Consider the following 19,759-nt stretch of genomic DNA (forward strand, 5'->3'; position numbering starts at 1 on the left):
ATTTGCTTCTTTCTTAGTGATAGAATATGGAAAAAATATTTGATACTTATTGAAAATTTGGGCCCTAAAATTTTTCGGTTGTCTAGAAACCATGGCCTGAAATCACAACAGAACAAAGTCTTAGATGGTTTGAGAGGTCAATTTCTTGCAAGGCCCTCATTGCATGCTACATGGTTATTTTTGGATTTTTGTTGAGTCTTTGGTGGATAAAAAATTTCATGTGGTAGTGAAGGCCTTGGCCATAATAGCGGCTTAAAATTGATTCTTCCCGTAAAATTTCAGTTCTCCCTATTCTTCTCTCTCTTGACAGTCCAAAAAGAATTTTCATGTGGTCTACTAGCCTCATTAAACCTGCAGAAGGCAAATAAAAGAGAGTAATTTAAGTTGCATTTTGCCTTTGACCACTTGGCAAATGCACCTTTCTGGCTTCAACACGCTGAGCAGACTCTTAACATAGTAAGACTATACATACATCCCTATCTTCATTTGTGCATAGTTTCAGTAAGCAGACACCCTTTCAGATATTGGAAACTCAATCTAAATTAACAAAACCTGTCCCAGCACAAAGTGCTTAATAAAGATAATTAAAAAATTCTTCAGAAGTTTGTTATTGTATGATTTTTCTGGGTTCAAAGACATCCAATTGCAAACTAGGACCGGTCGCCAACTGGGCAGGGGACTCTTTAATACCATACCGTGAGTGGTCCTAAATCTGACAGCCCTGCCTAAATCTGATGGGGTCTTTCCGGTTGTTTTTGCACTGGTGGCTTTTAAGCTAACAAGATGAACAGAACGTGTAATAAAATGCTGAATAGCCCAAAACTATTCATTTAAGTTGTGGATGAAAAGAGATGGTTACAACGTTTATGGTTTCTTTTGTAAAAAATAATTTCATCTCCCACAGCAAATCTTTTGTATTTCCTGATCCGCCTATCCTTGCTCTTTTGTTATCTCATACATGCCCTCGACCATGTATTTAGTAGATTAAAAAATGCGCGAAAAATACAAAAGATTCCAACAATTTTTCTCCTGTNCTCGCACCCCTCCCCCCGCCTGAGCTAGCCATTCCAGGGTCAAATTAAAATTATTCTGGTGGCAATCAAACCTAGTTCATCTTGTAGAGCTTCAAAAAAGAAAAAAAATGAGGGGTCATACACCTCCTAATGATAAGCGGTTCCTGCAGGTTCCTGAGATAGAGATTTTGGTTCCGCTAAAATAGCACCTTTTTAGACATTTGAGGTTGACAATTTAGCCCAGAAATGGCATATATAATGGCACCGAAATATGCTGCAAAAATTGAAAATTCAAGCTTTTGTATTGAGTCAAGATATTCCAGATATCTTCATTTTGACTGCATACTTTTATCAAATTCTTTGTAATGACTTGCTAACACTTCAAGGACGAAATGAAAAGACATTTTTTTGAAAAAGAAGACATTGCATTGCATAAAAAACAATAAAAACGTTATAAAGCGGAAGTTAAAATTGCTGAATCTACCTATCTTTGTAATCAAAGCGCTGTGGAGGAAAAATTCCCCATGGCATATAAATAACTGTTTTAGGCTAAAAAAGGGTCAAATTTTTCAGTGGTACCACTCTCTATAATTCTAGTCCTCATTTTCAGGCTGAAAATGCTTGCCAAAGTATGAAAAGTAAAAAATAATAACTTTAATGAAAGAATTAATTTCAGAGAGTAGCACCATTGGATTTCTCAGGTATTTTCTGATAAATATGGAAAGTTTCACTGTCTGAACATTTTTTCCTTCGCAGCGCTTTGAAATCAATGATGAGTTGTGGAATTTTTTGTGTCCCGCAGATCAAATTTTTCTAAAAATGGCCTTAGTTGGAACGAATTTTTAGATAAAAGTGTATAATATTACACCTGCATATTATATAGTCGAACGTGCGCACCGCACTGGGCTCTACTTCAGATTTTCCCGTTATTAGAAGGCCCAATTGTAACATTTCAAATAATTAGTATTAGGTAGCAAATATACTTTGTCCGTTTTGGCTGAAATTTGGTACACTTGTTCCTTGGGTGAATACCTGGGGGTGTTTTTATCTTAATTTTTTCATTTTTTTATGTGCGTTAGAATAGTGTCCTCGTCCTAAGAGCCTTTCAAAATAAATAACTTAGGAGAAAGTTCCTCCTTACTGTTTACTGCCAAATTTCAGCCAAATTTGACCATTTTTGCAGTCTCCAGGCTGCCCCAAAGTCTTAGCCTCGTTTTGGCGAAAAACTCGTCCCCAGGCCCCAAAAATCAAAATTTTCAAAAAATAATAAAAACACCCCCAGATATTCACCCAAGGAACAAGTGTGCCAAATTTCAGCCAAATCCGACCTTTTTTGAAGTGTCCAGGCTGCCAGCCTCGTTTTGGTGAAAAACTCGTCCCCAGGCCCCAAAAATCAAAATTTTCAAAAAATGAAAAAAACACCCCCAGATATTCACCCAAGGAACAAGTGTGCCAAATTTTAGTCAAATCCGACCTTTTTTGAAGTGTCCAGGCTGCCCCAAAGTTTTAGCCTCGTTTTGGCGAAAAAATCGTCCCCAGGCCCCAAAAATCAAAATTTTCAATAAATGAAAAAAACACCCCCAGATATTCACCCAAGGAACAAGTGTGCCAAATTTCAGCCAAATCCGACCTTTTTTGAAGTGTCCAGGCTGCCAGCCTCGTTTTGGTTAAAAACTCGTCCCCAGGCCCAAAAATCAAATTTTCAAAAAATGAAAAAAACACCCCCAGATATTCACCCAAGGAACAAGTGTGCCAAATTTCAGTCAAATCCGACCTTTTTTGAAGTGTCCAGGCTGCCCCAAAGTTTTAGCCTCGTTTTGGCGAAAAACTCGTCCCCAGGCCCCAAAAATCAAAATTTTCAAAAAATGAAAAAAAAAACCCCAGATATTCACCCAAGGAACAAGTGTGCCAAATTTCAGCCAAATTCGACCTTTTTTGAAGTGTCCAGGCTGCCCCAAAGTTTTAGCCTCGTTTTGGCGAAAAACTCGTCCTCAGGCCCCAAAAATCAAAATTTTCAAAAAATGAAAAAAACACCCCCAGATATTCACCCAAGGAACAAGTGTGCCAAATTTCAGCTAAATCCGACCTTTTTTGAAGTGTCCAGCCTGCCCTAAAGTTTTCGGACGGACATACATACATACAGACATACATACATATACATTCTCAGATTATAGCTCAACTGAAGTTGAGAAAGCTAAAAGAAAGCTCTAAATTACTCAAAAATAATAATTTTATAGCTCAACTACACAAAGAACAATTGCTTGTCAAAGTTGGACCTAGAATTGAAGATTTTCATGAGCATCAGTAAAAAACAAGCAAACCCGGAATGGCTACCTGAGCAGGGGAGGGGCTACACCTAAAATTTGCCATATAAGAGGTGGGAGCTGCTTGTTTTTCCCGACAGGCGGGGGGGAACTCTATCTAAGGGGGGACCTGCATTAGTTTATGTAACTCCTCTCTCTGGGGGCTAAATAACACTTCCTAAATATTTTTCTTTACTGTTGTTGGTTTTTAATTTCTCTAAACCTTTATGTTTTCATGCAAACAAAATGTGATCTGATCCTTAAAATGCAAAAATGAAGACATTCTATTGCATTCTCATCTCTAAAGACAATTAAAAAGAAACACCAATTACTCTAAATTTGAGTCTAAGATAAAAAAATTCACTCCATTAAGAATTAGTGAATAAGGTTTAAGATAAAAAGTACAAAAAGAACGGTAGATGCTGTGAAATCCGACAAATACAGCGCTAACAGGGTTGCGATCAACCTGGCACTCTTAGAGAAGTGCGAAGTTCCTTGTTGGTGTTGGTTGTAATCAATTGGATCTTCAATATCAATCATAACCAATCAATCAACTGTTCAATATATCTACACTCAAACATTTGCAAGTATACATCCCATGTCGCATGTGTGTCCTTATCATTTACACTGAACAGATTTGAGGTTTTTGCAAATAACCGTGGACCAGCTGTACGTACGGTTTGGAATCGACGTACAGCTGAGCAGGTACCTCCTTACTTATTTTATTGTTTTATCTGCTTCACCAACAATGAATCTCCTAAAAATTGTATCCTTATTTGCCTTCTTCTGGCAATTCCAAATTACTGAACTGACTACAATACCTCAAGGAGACTCTCTTTTATGTTGTAAAGTCTTCTCAAACAATGAAACCTGTTTCATGTCAATTGCATTTTATTACCAGGATAACTCGCGTCGCTACAATATCCATCCTTATGGCTTGCTACAACAAATACTTCTTATCATAAGTGGCTCAGTTGAAGTGAACCCAGGACCAAGAACCTATAAGATTAAATTTCCATGTGGTGACTGTCAAAAACGCGTCAAAAGAACCGATGTTTCCATTGCTTGCGACATGTGTGACCTCTGGTACCATAAGAACTGCTGCCGCATGGGGGACCAAGTATTTGACTGCTATTCTACTGACAAAAGCCTCTCCTGGACTTGCTACCAATGTGCACTGAAAGGACTATCTACATCATTATTCGACACTTCTGTTTCATCAATCTCGTCAGATGGCTCTAACCATTCCATCGATGATGGCATTCCAAAGAAAAAATCGAACAGCTTCGTCTAACAGTATGTAACTTTCAAAGTATTTGGAATAAAAAGACAGTGCTTGCACCCTTCTTGATTGACAATAACATTGACATCATGATTGGATCAGAAAGTCACCTATCAGCAATAACAAATAACAGTGAATATCTACCAAGTACCTACACTGCAACTCGTGAGGATCGCGATGACGGTTACGGTGGTGTTATTATTATACGAAAGAAAGAACTTAAGATTGAAGAAATACGTGTTCAAAGCTCAGACATTGTTGCAATAAAGGTCATAACGTATGAAAAACCTGTGCTTGTTTGTGCTTGTTATCGATCTCCAAGCAACAAGAAAGAGGACAATAAAGTTATTATCAACAAACTTAATGATCTTCTTAAAAAACATAAAAACAACCCTATTTGGTTAGCAGGTGATTTCAACCTCCCAGACATTGATTGGAATAGTAATAGTATTGTTGGAAATGCTAATTCAGTTCAATTAAATGAAGACTTTCTTCAACTTTTGATCAACACAAAATGTCTCAACATATCAATTTCAATACAAGAAAAGAAGCTCTCTTAGATCTGCTACTCACAAATAGACCTACATTCCTTGTCCGCTGTCTTCCAGTGGCAGGTTTTGGTGATCATGACACATGCGCCATCGCTGACATTGTATGTCATCCACAAAAATTCAAACCAGTGCAACGCACAGTGCATTGTTGGAATAGAGCCAATATTCAGAACCTTCGCCAAGACATAGATACCAACATCAAGAATTTAGTCGCATCAACAACTCCTGATACTTCTGTTAATGACATTTGGATAAACTTGAAAGACATCTTCTTACTGCGCGCAAGCCACACGTTCCTACAAAAATCACCTCACAAAGATTTCAACAACCATGGTTTAACAGAGCCTGCAAAAAAGCAGTCGTTAAAAAGAAACGATCTTACCGCACATATAAAGTGTCAAAGGACCCTACTGATTGGAAATATTATATAAAAAATGTGAGAAAGAAGCAAATAAAACATGTGAAAAGGTAAAAAATGACTATATAAAACGAAGTATCATGAATGATGTGGCAAAAAAAACAAAAAACTCTTCAGCTACATCAAATCAAAAAGAACGACGTTATTGGAGTTTCTCTCTCTGTGGACGCAGATAATATCACACATATAAATGACAACGACATAGCTGAAATATTAAATCAACAGTTTGCAAGTGTCTTCTCTAAGACGACGGCTTATTACCTGAAATCAAAGGTCCTAAAGGATCAAACATCAAAGACATTGTTTTCACCAGAAACGGCATCCTAAATTGCTATCGAATATCAATCCTAAGAAAGCTTGTGGTCGACAATGTCTCAGCAGGATTCTCCATGTATGTGCAGACATTTTACCTGACATCTTTGTTTTACTTTTCACGGCATCACTCGAACAAGGAGCCATTCCAAACGACTGGCGACATGCATTAGTGACTCCAATTTACAAAGGCGGGAATAAAGACCGATCAAAAGCTGAGAACTATAGGCCGATCAGCCTAACATCGATCACTTGCAAGCTTATGGAGCACATAATCCACAGCAATATAATGACTCATTTTGATCAGGACCACACACTTTCTGATACACAACATGGCTTTAGAAAATTTCGATCATGCGAGACGCAGCTAATTCAAACCCATAAATACGCTGGCGCAATCTTTGAACAATCGCGAACAAACAGACTCCATTTTGTTGGATTTTAGTAAAGCCTTCGACAAGGTTTGTCACAGAAAACTTTTATTGAAACTTGAACATTATGGCATCCATGGAACCTTGCTTAAATGGATAGCGGATTTCTGAACAATCGTAGTCAATGTGTAGCTGTAAGAGGAACTCTGTCAAAGCGGATAGCGGTCACTTCAGGTGTCCCTCAAGGCTCAGTTCTTGGTCCCCTCTTGTTCTTGTTTATATAAACGATATGCCCTTGCATGTTGATTCAAATATGCTTGTTTGCTGACGATTCCTACTTATTCAAAGTAATCAAATGCCTAAATGATGCATATTCATTACAAGCAGACCTTGACAAGTTAGTGGAGTGGGAAAAGCAATGGTCAATGGAGTTCCACCCGGGGAAATGCTATGTACTTCGCATAACAAACAAACGTAAAATTATTGACCACACCTATACAATCCATGGTCAAAACTTGAAGGCAGTTGATAAAGCGAAATACCTTGGAGTAACCATTTCCAAGAATCTCTCTTGGAAACATCATGTTTCAGTAATCACTGCTAAGGCAAATTCCACCAGGATATTTCTTCAAAGGAATCTTCAAATGACAGACACAGAAAACTCGTCTCGTTTGCTTAAGACATACATTAGACCTCTAGTAGAATATGCATCTTCAGTATGGGACTCACCTGGGAAATTGAATATAACATCGCAGTTAGAAAGCGTCCACGAAAATCCATCCGTTGGATTTACAATAGGTGGGACAGGGAATGTTCACCCACTTCGTTATTGAAAGATGCTAATTTGGATNTCAAAGCTTGAAATCATTTGCAATCTCTCTACTCACTAAGCTTTATATACCTTTTAAGATGTTTTTATATTTATTTTTAGTAAATAAATCTTGTTTTTATATGCAATTTTTAATTTTAAGTTTATTTTTTTTAAAGCCAGATACATATATTTTTTATCACTATTTATTTACCTTATATTTATATTCCTTTCTAGATAATATTTGTGAGAATAGGTTTTGTAACCTCCTGTAAATTATCGAATAGAAATAGAAATAGAAATTTAAATCATTTGCACTGAAGATGACTGTGTCGAAAAGCTTATGCTTAATTTTTAAATGAAATTTTCATGTCTAATTCTTTATTGACTTGAATTATCAACTAATGCCTGGCAAAACTTTTATCAACAATTATTTTTACAACAAACACTTCTTAAATTACATTAATTGACCTCTTGACATTATAAATATTGCGAACATCAGAGATCTGACCTCAAGGAGAGCAAGTGTTGAAAATACTAAATAAAATAAAGATGAAGCATAAAAAGGGACTAATATTTTTATAATTGTACGTTTTTTACTATTTTTTTGAATTTTTCTAAATATATAAATCAAACCAATCGAACATTCTGTCAAGAAATGAGAATTTTATGCGAAAAAGAACCAAAAAACCAATAGACATAAAGTTTAAAAAACCAAGCAGAACTGAGCAGAAACACAAACACAGCAATCACATCAACACAAAAACCCAACCAAAAATGTAATGTAATCTGGCAACCTCGACTTGGGACAGGCGCAGCGGCTTTAAACAGTTTCTTTTTTATCGGTGCTTTGTCAGATGACAAAGATGATATGGAGGTATCGAATGCTCCAGTTGATGTGTTTTGGATGCCACAGTCAGTGCAAAACCATTGGAGTTCTACGTCTCTAACATAACACTCAAATATTGTATTACTCATACCAATACAGTCAATGTGGAACCATTGTAGACAGTTGTCCCATGCAGTCAATTTACTAGCACTGCTCCTTTGAATTGTCCAAACTTTATAGCTCTTCTAGGGCCAGGATTCAATTCCACTGTGCCACTCACATGGCGTCCTCCAGCTTTTTGGTCCCCCCTAATATGAGCTAAAATCCCCCATCTGGCCTTTCCCCCCCACCTGTCTTTAAAATTCGTGCTCCCCCCAATTGGGAAATCCCCCTGGCCGTATTGTATAAGGGTTGCGAAGTGATGATCCAGACTCGCCTCAATTCGCAAGCTACTATAGCAAAAAAAAGACTCTCAAAATCCCTAGAAAGACAGGCTCATAAGCCTGAATGCCCAAACACACCAGGAAGGTCTGTATTTATCCTATTACTCCCCCCATTAGGTAAAGGACTGAATATACCCCCTATTCGCCTTTCTCCCCCCATCAAGCTTGAAATTTTCACTTCCCCCCTGGCACCAAAATCTGATTCCCCCCCCATCTTCCTGGGGGGGGATGATCCCATGACTCAGGAGCAGGAGGAGCTGAATGATGTGTGGTTGTGCATTTGATAATCTTCTCTTGTGCCTAAAGATGTGGGAGACACTGAAAAATATTTCATCGCTCATGGATAAATCATTTTTTCATATTTCGATTTAAAAGCCTACTCGGTGCAAAATTTAGCATTTTTTAATACGTTGTTCATTAACTCAAATCAAATGTATGACTTTGGAGGTTCGGTGAAATGGTGGCAGAATTGCCGCCCCATATTTTGTCAGATAATCCCAAGTTAGAGCAGTTGACGGTATATCATTAATCAATAATCTTACTCGTTATTGGCTGTGTTTCGTCATTTTTGCGTGACTTTGAGCATAATTTTAATGAATATTTGAAAATGGGGGACAAATAGAGGATACAGGCGTTCAGTGGGATGAAAGGTTGATTTGCGTACATGTCTTGCGCAAGATGCGAGACACTTGGTAACTATGATAATACTTTTTTTACAACAGACATTGGGCCATTCCAGTAAATTTTTGTTACCCCCCGTCGGACAATGTGCATTTTTTAATTTTTTCTAGCCTCGGAAATAATTTTGCTTTTCCGGTGGTGATCGGAAATTCAGATAAAAATCCATACGCAGTTCTGCAAAATGCATTGGAAATTCCACTCTTTTTTCCCTTTTTTAATTCAATTGCCTTGGAAATTCATACATTTTCTTCTATTGCCTTGGAAATTTCAAATTTTGGTGAAAACTTTTTCCCTTGGAAATTGTAATGTAATGTAATGTAATGTAATGTAATGTAATGTAATGTAATGTAAAATTTATTTGATCAAGAAGGTCTAAAATTTAGGCATTGCTACAAGCATTGATGTGGACCTACTATATAAAATAATTTAAAAAATAATAGGATAATAAAATATAAATAACTATTTCGACTATTAACAAATAAATATATTCTTAAGTTAAATGGGCTAAAATAAATGACTTAAAAAACAGAGACTTTAGAGATTATCAGAGATTATTGCAAAAGTAATTGAATTTAGAGAATAAGGCTTGCAAAGACAAAAAGAAATTGCTGGAAATTGTGTTGTGTTATAGTTTAGCTGAGCGACAAAAATGGATAATACTGAGAAATTAAAAGAATATAAATATTAAAATATATACATTAAAATGCTTTTGCTAGGAAATAGGTTAATTAAAATTAAATAGAAAATAATAGGTAGATGGGATTCTGGCTTAAATTCTAGTTACTTGGGTATTATAGTAGTAATTCTGTGCCGTCTGCCCCCCTGTTACAGAAAAATTCTGGAATGGCCCATTTCAAACGGTATGGGAAGTAATCGATGATGATCGAAGTAATCAAACGACCATTTATCGATTATCAATTGAATTTCAGTATACACTTGATAACCATTCGAGTACTTTGATTGTTATTGATTACTTTCAATAACTTCGATAACCATTGATTTCTTTGATAACCAGTTGATTACATAAAACCTTGGAAAAACCAAAAACATTGACCTAAAACCAAACCACGAAAAGAAGCCATTAGAATCAACTTCAGTTTCCCGCCATTTTGAGTGTGCTTGCCCTGGGTTTCCTCAAATAACCCATATCACATCACATATCACAGCTTAGTCTACCATTTTTAGCGCGGTCCGAGGTTTGAGCCGAGAATCGGTCGATCATCAGTGGATAGTATTCAATTATCATTACAGTATTATACCTTTATTTTCATTCCTAGAGCTTTTGCAAAAAAAAAGGAAAAATAGAAAAGTTGTATTTTTTACTGCTCTATTCACATACTGAATTTGAATAATCTTATATATGTGGCATTTTTTTGCAAACTTCAAAAAACTGATTTTTGTCCCGCTTTTTCGGGACTTTAGCTTAAGTGCTTGTGTGCAGCATAGGGTACAAAGTCCAAATATGCCAGTTTCCCATAATTTTTGTATGAACAGTTAGGTCTATACTGAAACATATCCGACACAATTGAAGGTATTCATATGATCGAAAGTGATTGAAAGTAATTGAACAGTAATCGAAACGATTGAACGAATCGAAAATAGTTGATAAAAATGCCATGATTTGGAGTTGAGTGAGTATTTGATCACCAATAGAATCGATAAGTGGTCACTGATCACAGTGCTGCAAATAAGGAAATTTCAGTTGGCCGGTAATTTTTTGAGCGCAACGAAAATAATTTGAGCAGGGGGTCTGAGCAGGGGGTCTGGCAGAGCCCCATTAGAAAAGTCTGAAATGACCTTTAGATTGGCTAAACACCTGTATTAATTCAAAATGTATTCCTCTTTTAATTGGAAACGTTATTAAGTATTTATGTCTTTAAATTTTAACCGGACAAAATGAAAGATTGAGCTTCAGAATGGCCGGTAGAAACTACGAAATGACCGGTAATTACCGGTCACCGGCCGTTATTTGCAGCACTGGATCACCTTTGATTATTATCGATTATATTGATTACTTCTATCACAATCGAACGTTCAATTAGTACTGTCTGGCCCATTACGCTGTCCAGACGGTGTCCATCGAACAACGAAAGCAGCCGGCGAGGCGACCTTTTTTTTCAATGTGTTCTGAGAGCATATTTCAGCTAGAAATTTTGATCTGTTCTACTCAGATCTTTGAAAATTAATCAGCTAGAAATGTCTAGAAATGATGATGTGTTCTAGCGAGACAGGGGTAAAATCAAACAAAAATTTATTTAATCTTGTTGCCTAGAGTAACCCTAGAAATTTTCAGAACACATCTTTCGTGGAGAAAAACAAATATCTTATGTTTGTCTTGGCGAACTGTTTTTCCTAGATTTTAGAACACATCAAACCATAAAGTAGTGATAAGTTTAGTGAGACAAATAGTGCGATAAAAAGGTTTCCTAGAAATCAAATCAGAACACATCATTTGTATAAAAAATTGATAGACGTCATAACATTTGGTCTCCTAGAAGATAATAAGAACACATATTTCTAAAAAATCCCTTCGCCAGCTGATTCTGGAACAACTTCGAACAAAAATCGCAATCGAACCAATCGAACGTGATCGAATAATTGCGATTCGATTGTCGAACGTAATCAAATCTCAATCGAGTGCACACAACAAAAAAACACAAAAAACAACAACAAGACAGCAACAAACCCAAAAAGATCAAGAAAGGGTTAAAAAACTTGGCAGTGCATGCAGTGTATTAAATTCTTTTACAGCAGCCTGCCTTGCACTGACCTCCACCTTAAAAGGCGGTAAAAACAAAACTTGCCTGAAATATCGTAGGCAGATCTTACATAAACCCAGACGGTGTCAATCGAACAACTTCAAGGGAAATCGCAATCGAACCAATCGAACGCAATCGAACGCGATCGAATGATTGCGATTTCTCAATCGAACGGCCGATTCTTGGGTAATATTCGATTGTGTTTGATTGCGTTCAAGTAACGTTCGATTGGTTCGATTGATAGTCAACCTATGTTTAATTGGTTTGATTGATTGTAAATTACCTTCGATTGATCTTCGATTATGATTATTTTTGATAAGTTTGATTGCGATTAAATTAAATTTGATCACTCCTTTAAAGCTCTTTTTAGCGTGGACGGCCGATGTAGTGCGTAAGTAACCGTACTAGAATGAATAAAATAGAATACAATTGAATCAATCGAACGCAATCGAACATAATCGAATACAATCGAACGTAATCGAAGCAATCGAACGGCAAATTCTGGGTAATATTCGATTGCGATTCGACTGCGTTCGACAATCGAATCTCAATTATTCGATTGTGTTCGATTGCGTTCAATTGATTCGGCGTTCGATTCGTTCGATTGACACCGTCTGGATAAACTCTGCCATGCCATTTGTACCAGTTTTTCGCGGTCAATTTTCACCTCGTTTCAGTGCCATAGCTATGGTACCATTTTAGTTTTCAATATCAAGTAAGCAATCACGCTAAAGTATTTTTCCTGATCAAGACAACAACATAGAGTAGGATAGCCAACTTTGTTTTAAAGAAACATATTTTATGGGTAAAAACCTTTACTAAACATTCGAAGAGAAGGGTGGTCTTACATCAATAAATTTCATCTCTGGGAGGTAGACTAAACATTCTTTTTTCCAGAACTCTTCTGGGTTTACAGGTTTATACTTCTGGGTCTGGTAAAACTCAAAAGACTCGATAAAAGATGACCAACTGCCAACGGGACGAAATAGGTATTATCAAGTTCAGGAGAGGCTTTTTGAATACAAGTTTTATGTAGTTAAAACCAGTGCCAGTAGGCTAGCTTTTTGAATTGTCAGATAATAAAAGGTTCCTAATAAAAGTTTTCTCATTTCATTATTGAAACCAAACTGCCAAGCCAAGCATTTATCGTCTGGTGCTTTTCTGTAGTAATAAGTTGGTACTTCTTCTGCTTGTGCTTGGTCCTAGCTGGCTTGGTCGTTTTTCTCCATAACTTTTATTAGGAACCTTTTATAATCTGACAATTCAAAAAGCTAGCTACTGGCACTGAGCCCAGGGGGCAGTTTACTTAGAGGTAAAGTTGGGTACGGGACGTGTCGCTGCTGCACTAGTGGTCAGGGTCCCTCCTTTTTTAGGCTCTGAAGATATCTGACAGGGTCCCATCTAAATCTACTGATTTTCAAGATGTGTATCTGACAGGGTCCACTTTTGGTTTTTTGGATAATTTTTTTATTTTCAGGGTAAAAATTAGAAAATTGTTCACTTTTTCGTCTACTTTTGTAATCATTTTTATTTTGCTACTTGTTAAATGTTAGGGTCACCATTTAACCAAAAATTCATAATCTGACAGGGTCAATGTTGATTTTCCATGCCGGTTTTTTTTATGTTAATTTCAGATTTTTTCGGAAAAATTAATCGGAAAAATAGGAAAATTTCAACTTTCTACCCCCTGAAAGATCGAAATATGGTCAAAATTGGTCAAATTTGTCCCGCATTAAGTGTCGTAAAATTCCCCAAATTTCCTTTGTTTTCTCCTTTTATGTCCCGGTAAGGGTCCAAAGTTTGAAAGTTGGGCAGCACACCCTGTCAGCTCGCAACCCTAGTACCCCCCCCCGGGACATAAACAAACTCAAGCTGAAAAATCACAAGCGAAGGTAAAAAATAACCCTTATTTGGCTGACGGTAAATTATTCTCCTGGGAATAGAACTGCCAAATGATCTAATCACAACATCAATCTGAACCCCCTGATTTACAGCAGCTTTTATTAACGTGTTGTGCTTGACCTTGTATCAAAGCAGGGGTTTAAATTTTTTTTTTCAATTTTTGTGCACAGAAAAGAATGTGTGACGTCATAATTACTGCTTTCAGTTTGTGTGTTTTGAAAGTTTTCTGTGTGTACTCCGCCTTTGTGGAATTTTTTAATTGGCATGAAAACAGAATATGCTATGTCTTTAAGAACAAATTTCTAAAATGCTTTTGTTGTTTTGTAATATTTCTTTTTGGATTAAGAAATTCAAGCTTATTACCCCCCCCCACCATTCAAAGGGCTTTTGATGTTTTCAACAACACTCTACTCGGCGGGTGCGATGCCGGGTGACGGCTAGTATTGTTCTAATGATTATAATATTTCTTTACAAGATGCTTTGTTGTATTTTTAATCTTTGTGTAAACTTGCATATGTTTTGCATATTTTCCAACTAAATCCAACCACGGCTTTTTCGTTCTTGTATTTTTGCATTTAAAATGGATTACAGCATTTTTATCAGACCGCAAGCAACTAGTCAAGGTTAGCTAAATCAACTACTGACCATGTCATAAGTGTAATTCTTCAAGGAAGCGTACTTGGGCCTCTGCTCTTTGTAATCTACATAATCAATTTAACTAGGGTTAGGGTTAGGGTAACCCCAAATAGACCTTTTGTTAGTTAAAGGTCACTGTAATATCGATTTTTCCCACAACTTACATCAAAATGACGCCAAGTCCGGGACCAATGTAAAAATATCTGGCTTACCAGTTAGAAAAATTAGAATTCGACCTGTTTTGACTGAAAATCGATGTTTTGATTGATTTTCTTAGCGCCACTTCCTCTGACCTCCCCCAATCCCTGTGTCAATTTGACCTTAGTTGGGGAAACTTTAATATGTGAGTGGTCCCTAGGATGTCATGAATGTTGAATACCTAAAAAACTCCAGCCTTAAAACAATGACACATTTATTGTAAGTGTGCATTAATTTTTCCTTATTATTGTTTTGAAGCTGGAGTTTTTTAAATATTCAACATGACATCCTAACTAGAAAAAAATCTACCACTCCAACTCCTCCAAAAACCAGCAAGTTCTACAAATCAGGCTGAGTATTTTGCTGCAATTTGCTAGGCTATTTTGCTGTAAGGAAAGTGAAAAGGGGAGAGGAAAAGGTAAAAACCTTCATATTATGAAAAGACCTTTTTGCCTTTCCATCCACCATATTGAATTGTCAGTCAGGACTCGCTTTCACTTTATCAAGATTTTGCGCACGGCAAAGGTCAACCAAAGATCTTAGCAACAAAAATTTGAAGAAAGAAAGCCATATATGTCTTTAAGGAATTTCGAGGCTGAAATTCTCTGAAAAAATAAGGAATATCCAGGCTTTGAGCTAAGTTATGTTTCTTATAAAAAGAAAACATGTATATCATAAATCAAAACCCATTTTCCTTCAAAAATACAGGAACTGAATATTCTCTAATACAAAAGAATATTTTCCTTTGAAAATACGGATGAATAGAAATATTTTGGGAAATTGCCTCTGAACAGGACAAATAGCAAATCACTAAGGATCAGTGATTCTTATTTAAAGGGATTTCAAGGCTGAAATTTTCTGAAAAAAATAAGGAATATCCAGGCTTTGAGCTAAGTTATGTTTCTTATAAAAAGAAAACGTGTATATCATAATCAAAACCCATTTTCCTTCAAAAATACAGGAACTGAATATTCTCTAATACAAAAGAATATTTTCCTTTGAAAATACGGATGAATAGAAATATTTTGGGAAATTGCCTCTGAACAGGACAAATAGCAAATCACTAAGGATCAGTGATTCTTATTTAAAGGGATTTCAAGGCTGAAATTTTCTGAAAAAAATAAGGAATATCCAGGCTTTGAGCTAAGTTATGTTTCTTATAAAAAGAAAACGTGTATATCATAATCAAAACCCATTTTCCTTCAAAAATACAGGAACTGAATATTCTCTAATACAAAAGAATATTTTCCTTTGAAAATACGGATGAATAGAAATATTTTGGGAAATTGCCTCTGAACAGGGCAAATAGCAAATCACTAAGGATCAGTGATTCTTATTTAAAGGGATTTCAAGGCTGAAATTCTCTGAAAAAAAATAAGGAATATCCAGGCTTTGAATTTTAAGTTAAGCTTCTTGTAAAAAGAAAACGTGTATAGCATAATAAAAACCCATTTTCCTTCAAAAATACAGGAACTGAAATGTTTTGGGAAATTGCCTCTGAATAGGACAAATAGTAAATCACTAAGGGTCAGTGGACTCTTACTATAGATTAGTAATTTTGTTGAATTTAGCTTAGGATTGCTTAGCGTGTCTTTAGCATGTTCGAATAATATTTGAATCAAAAGAGTCAGTTTTGTGACATCAAGAGAACTATTTGAATTTTTTATGTGGCCATCAATTTTGATTTTCATCCCTCTTTATTTAACCATCATCACTAGCATTTTCAGCCTAATAAACAACTTGCAATATAATAATTGATAAAACAAGAAGCCACAAAATTTTCTTCTAAACAGCTCTAAAAATATCTAATGTAGGACTTTTCTGATTATTGTCTGCTATTGATATTGCTCCAGATTGCTCATTTAATAGACAAAAAAGGGGCTGAAATTGAAAATGAACAAAACAGGCCTCTATTTTTGATCTGCAATACTTAGAAGGGGCTACGTAAAATTATATGGGTGTTTTTGAACATCTTGGGACAGGGTTAAAGCTCTGGAAAAACTGTGTTGGTATAATCTGGCTCTCCCACCAAGAATATTTAACAGATGAGCCTACCCTGGCCTAACCTAAAAATGCAGACCAAAACTAGTATACTTAAAAGCCTCGTAATTCAGCGTAATTTGCTTTTGATTTGCTTTACTGTTTTTAGTTAAAATTCAATTTTTCTCTTCTTAAAATCTCTTGTTTGGCTATTTTCTTGTCATTATTCAACAAAAAGTTTAAAACTTGAAAACATAGAAAGTTGTCCTGGGGAAAAGCTGTTCATTTATCATCTTACCAGTTTTAAACTTTAAACTGTTTTCTGTCTCTTCTTAGGATAAACATAAATTCAACGTGAATAAATAATGCCAGTAGTTAAACGGCTGGTGCAGCCAATCCACGCCAATCGTGGTGAAATTCCCAAAGGATCACAAAATGAGTTAGAAGCATTTTCTGTCAACAGTTTGAGCAGTGTCATCCTACAGCTCAGCAGTCTGGCAAAACATGCAGAAAGTATCTTTGCAGAACTTTTCAATGAAGCTACTGGTATCCATCAACGAACAGTCAGCGCACAACAACGATTGGAACATTTGGCTGTCAAAGTGACAAAACTGGATTCAGCTGGTGAAGAAAGTAAGAAAGAATCTTAAAATAATGGTTAACCTTAGAGCGAGATTTCCTTTCCTTTTCTATGGATTCCTTACAACGGTTTAATGATATTATTCAAGTAGATCTTTTTTAGATCTATTTTCGCAGGTGACTGGGTGGGTGTTTTGAAAGGGTACTTTTCTATCTGAATTCAAGAGAATAGTCAACATGCAGGCAACTCCCTCTAATTCGAACTTTCATTATTGGAATCTTTTGCTAATTTAAACTGAAACATTGATCCCCCTAACTGAAAAGTATAAACACGTCGCTCTCTGTAATCAAATCTTTCTCTAACTTATGGAGAATTGTTGGTTCCTTGAAGATCAAGCTAGAGAGACTCGACCAGTTTTTACCAGTTTTGTCATTTTACCTTCTTAACCATAGTTTCATTGCAAGAAATCAATATGCAGAAAGCATTCAAATCCACAGTGCATTCAGACCAACAGGTCATCTCTAGAAAGACTATGCCAGAAGCCATGCAGGAAGCATACAATTCATGTGACGCAGTCCCAAACCTTGAGCGATTGACCAAGTTTAGACATGATGGTAAAGACTCGTTGAAGTTCTACACTGATCCTGATTACTTCTTCGAGCTGTGGAAAGAGAAGATCATTGCTGAATCGAATGAAAAAAGAAGAAGGAAAAAGGTACTACGCTTTTGTCCCTGTTATACCCTTTGGATTCGGACGTCTTTTAAAATTAAAGAATTTTTATGTTTAGTGATTGAATTGAGCCCAATGAGACAAAAGAGATTCATTATTTAAAACCTTCAAAATCTAATTAATGATGAGGATTGAAACATAAAGAGTAAGAATATAAATTTACAAAAAAACCTTAAGTTAGAAATTGATAATGCCTCACGGCTCAAATTACTCTTACTTCATGTTCCTTTTTGCTACTTTCTCAGACCTTCAACTTACTTTTATTCACTCTATTTTTCTAGAAACGTGACAATCGTGGCAAGCGGCGTGATATGAACGAAAAGAAGCAAGTCAAAGGGGTGAAAAAGAAACAAGTCGCCAAGAATATTCCTGATTGGGAGATCCAAAAGAAAGATACAGGCGGTGGAGGAGCGGACCCTCTTCCTCCTCATGAAACATCTCCTGCTCATTCTGTACAGTCATATGACTCCACTCACTTGTCACCATCACGCCGACAATCTACCAAGAGGGGATCTAATGCATCTTCCATAGGTCGACCATCTTCAGCTCCACCTCCACCACCTGGAGGAAGCCCAATCAGACACCCTGGTAGCCCTCCACCACCACCACCACCGATGGCTGGTGGTCAAGGAATGTCACCGAGACCCATGTCTCCGCCGCCTCCACCGCCAGTGTCAAACTCACCTTTACCACCACCACCTGAGTTCATGGGAACACCAAGCTCTACACCAGTACCCCCACCCCCTCCACCACCCCCTGTCACAGGAGGGGCTGTTCCACCACCACCTCCTCCTCCAAGTGTAGGAGGAGGACCACCTCCACCACCACCTCCACCAGTTGTTGGGGGCCCACCTCCCCCGCCACCACCGTCAGCAGGTGGACTACCACCGCCTCCTCCATCGGCAGCCGCGGGAGGTTTCAGTGCTAACATCCTTCAAAGTGTCAAACTGAGTGCCCCGAAACCAGCGCCGGAACCAGAACCAGACAGCCGTGATGGTCTCTTAGCAGCCATCCGTACAGGTACGTTGATCAAAAGCTTCTTCCTTTGCTATGTTCGAATGTTGTCGTTGGAGTAAATTTTGACACGATTTTGATCGGTGTGATTCATAGCTTTGACAAACTTTGTCTTAATCTAAGATTAAGGTAGAAGATGCTAATTGTTTGGGATTACATTACGTCACTTATCAAAATTCCTTTGATTTATCATTTCAGGTATGAACCTTCGTAAGACACAACATGAGACGAAACAAGAGAAGAAAGAAGCCAACATGGGAAATGACGTGGCATCCATCTTGGCACGACGTATTGCCGTGGAGTTCAGTGATTCTGAAGATGACAGTGATTATAGTGATGATGATTGGAGCGATGAATAAATATGGTATATCTTTATCGAATATAATTTTTTTGGTATTTGTACTGTCACTTGTTATGTACTTGTACTTTATGTTTCGTATTTTTTTCCATGTATTTTCTATTAATAACGCCTACTTTGAGAGGGGGGACCTTAATTTGCGCACTCGATAAAATAAATTTGATTTTTTTCTCGTGTTCCACCTCTTTTGGATTGGAGACCTATTACAAAACCGGTGGTGCGATTAATTAAGCATTAAATAAACAAATAAAAAGGTTTTAGACCTTCTCGTAGGGATTTTTTATGATTAATTATACTGTAGCTCATGGCCAATGAAGTATAAGCCCAAAGGGCTGGAAGCGAATCTCTTTGGTAGGATTTGAAGCCAATAAATCCTATTAGATTTGCGTGAACTTGCGATGCCTGCCTAGTTTTTTCACAAATGCCAGATTGACCGCTTTACCGCTAAATTTCGAAAAAAATATTACTCCAAAACAAAGAAATCGCCAGACTCAATCCGTCGTCAAAAATACATCGTACGTTTTAAGGCTTCACTTTTTCTTGCCTGAGAATAGTTAAAGATTTTCTTCTAGCCCTTCGGGCTTATACTTC

General features: G+C 36.8%; 1 protein-coding gene across 1 annotated transcript; it reads left to right on the forward strand.

The window, feature by feature from the left end:
* The first annotated feature begins 3,669 nt into the window (after positions 1-3,669).
* Positions 3,670-19,233, forward strand: LOC136809770 (actin-binding protein WASF2-like). Its single transcript, XM_067066327.1, has 5 exons — positions 3,670-3,703; positions 16,823-17,119; positions 17,519-17,781; positions 18,078-18,816; positions 19,009-19,233. Exons 2-5 carry the CDS (start codon positions 16,852-16,854, stop codon positions 19,167-19,169), a joined length of 1,431 nt encoding a protein of 476 aa, XP_066922428.1. The 5' UTR covers positions 3,670-3,703; positions 16,823-16,851; the 3' UTR covers positions 19,170-19,233.
* The last annotated feature ends 526 nt before the right edge of the window (positions 19,234-19,759 follow it).

The sequence above is a fragment of the Clytia hemisphaerica genome, unplaced genomic scaffold (genome assembly GCF_902728285.1).
Source record: "Clytia hemisphaerica strain Z4C2 unplaced genomic scaffold, Clytia hemisphaerica genome assembly, whole genome shotgun sequence".
Classification (NCBI taxonomy): Eukaryota; Metazoa; Cnidaria; class Hydrozoa; order Leptothecata; family Clytiidae; genus Clytia; species Clytia hemisphaerica.

Bases quoted from the DNA above. Each gene is read 5' to 3' on its own strand.
- LOC136809770 (XM_067066327.1), top strand. From the start codon at position 16,852: ATGCCAGTAGTTAAACGGCTGGTGCAGCCAATCCACGCCAATCGTGGT. The intron at 17,120-17,518 runs GTAAGAAAGAAT...TCTTAACCATAG, and splicing joins GGATTCAGCTGGTGAAGAAA to TTTCATTGCAAGAAATCAAT. The intron at 18,817-19,008 runs GTACGTTGATCA...TTATCATTTCAG, and splicing joins CTTAGCAGCCATCCGTACAG to GTATGAACCTTCGTAAGACA.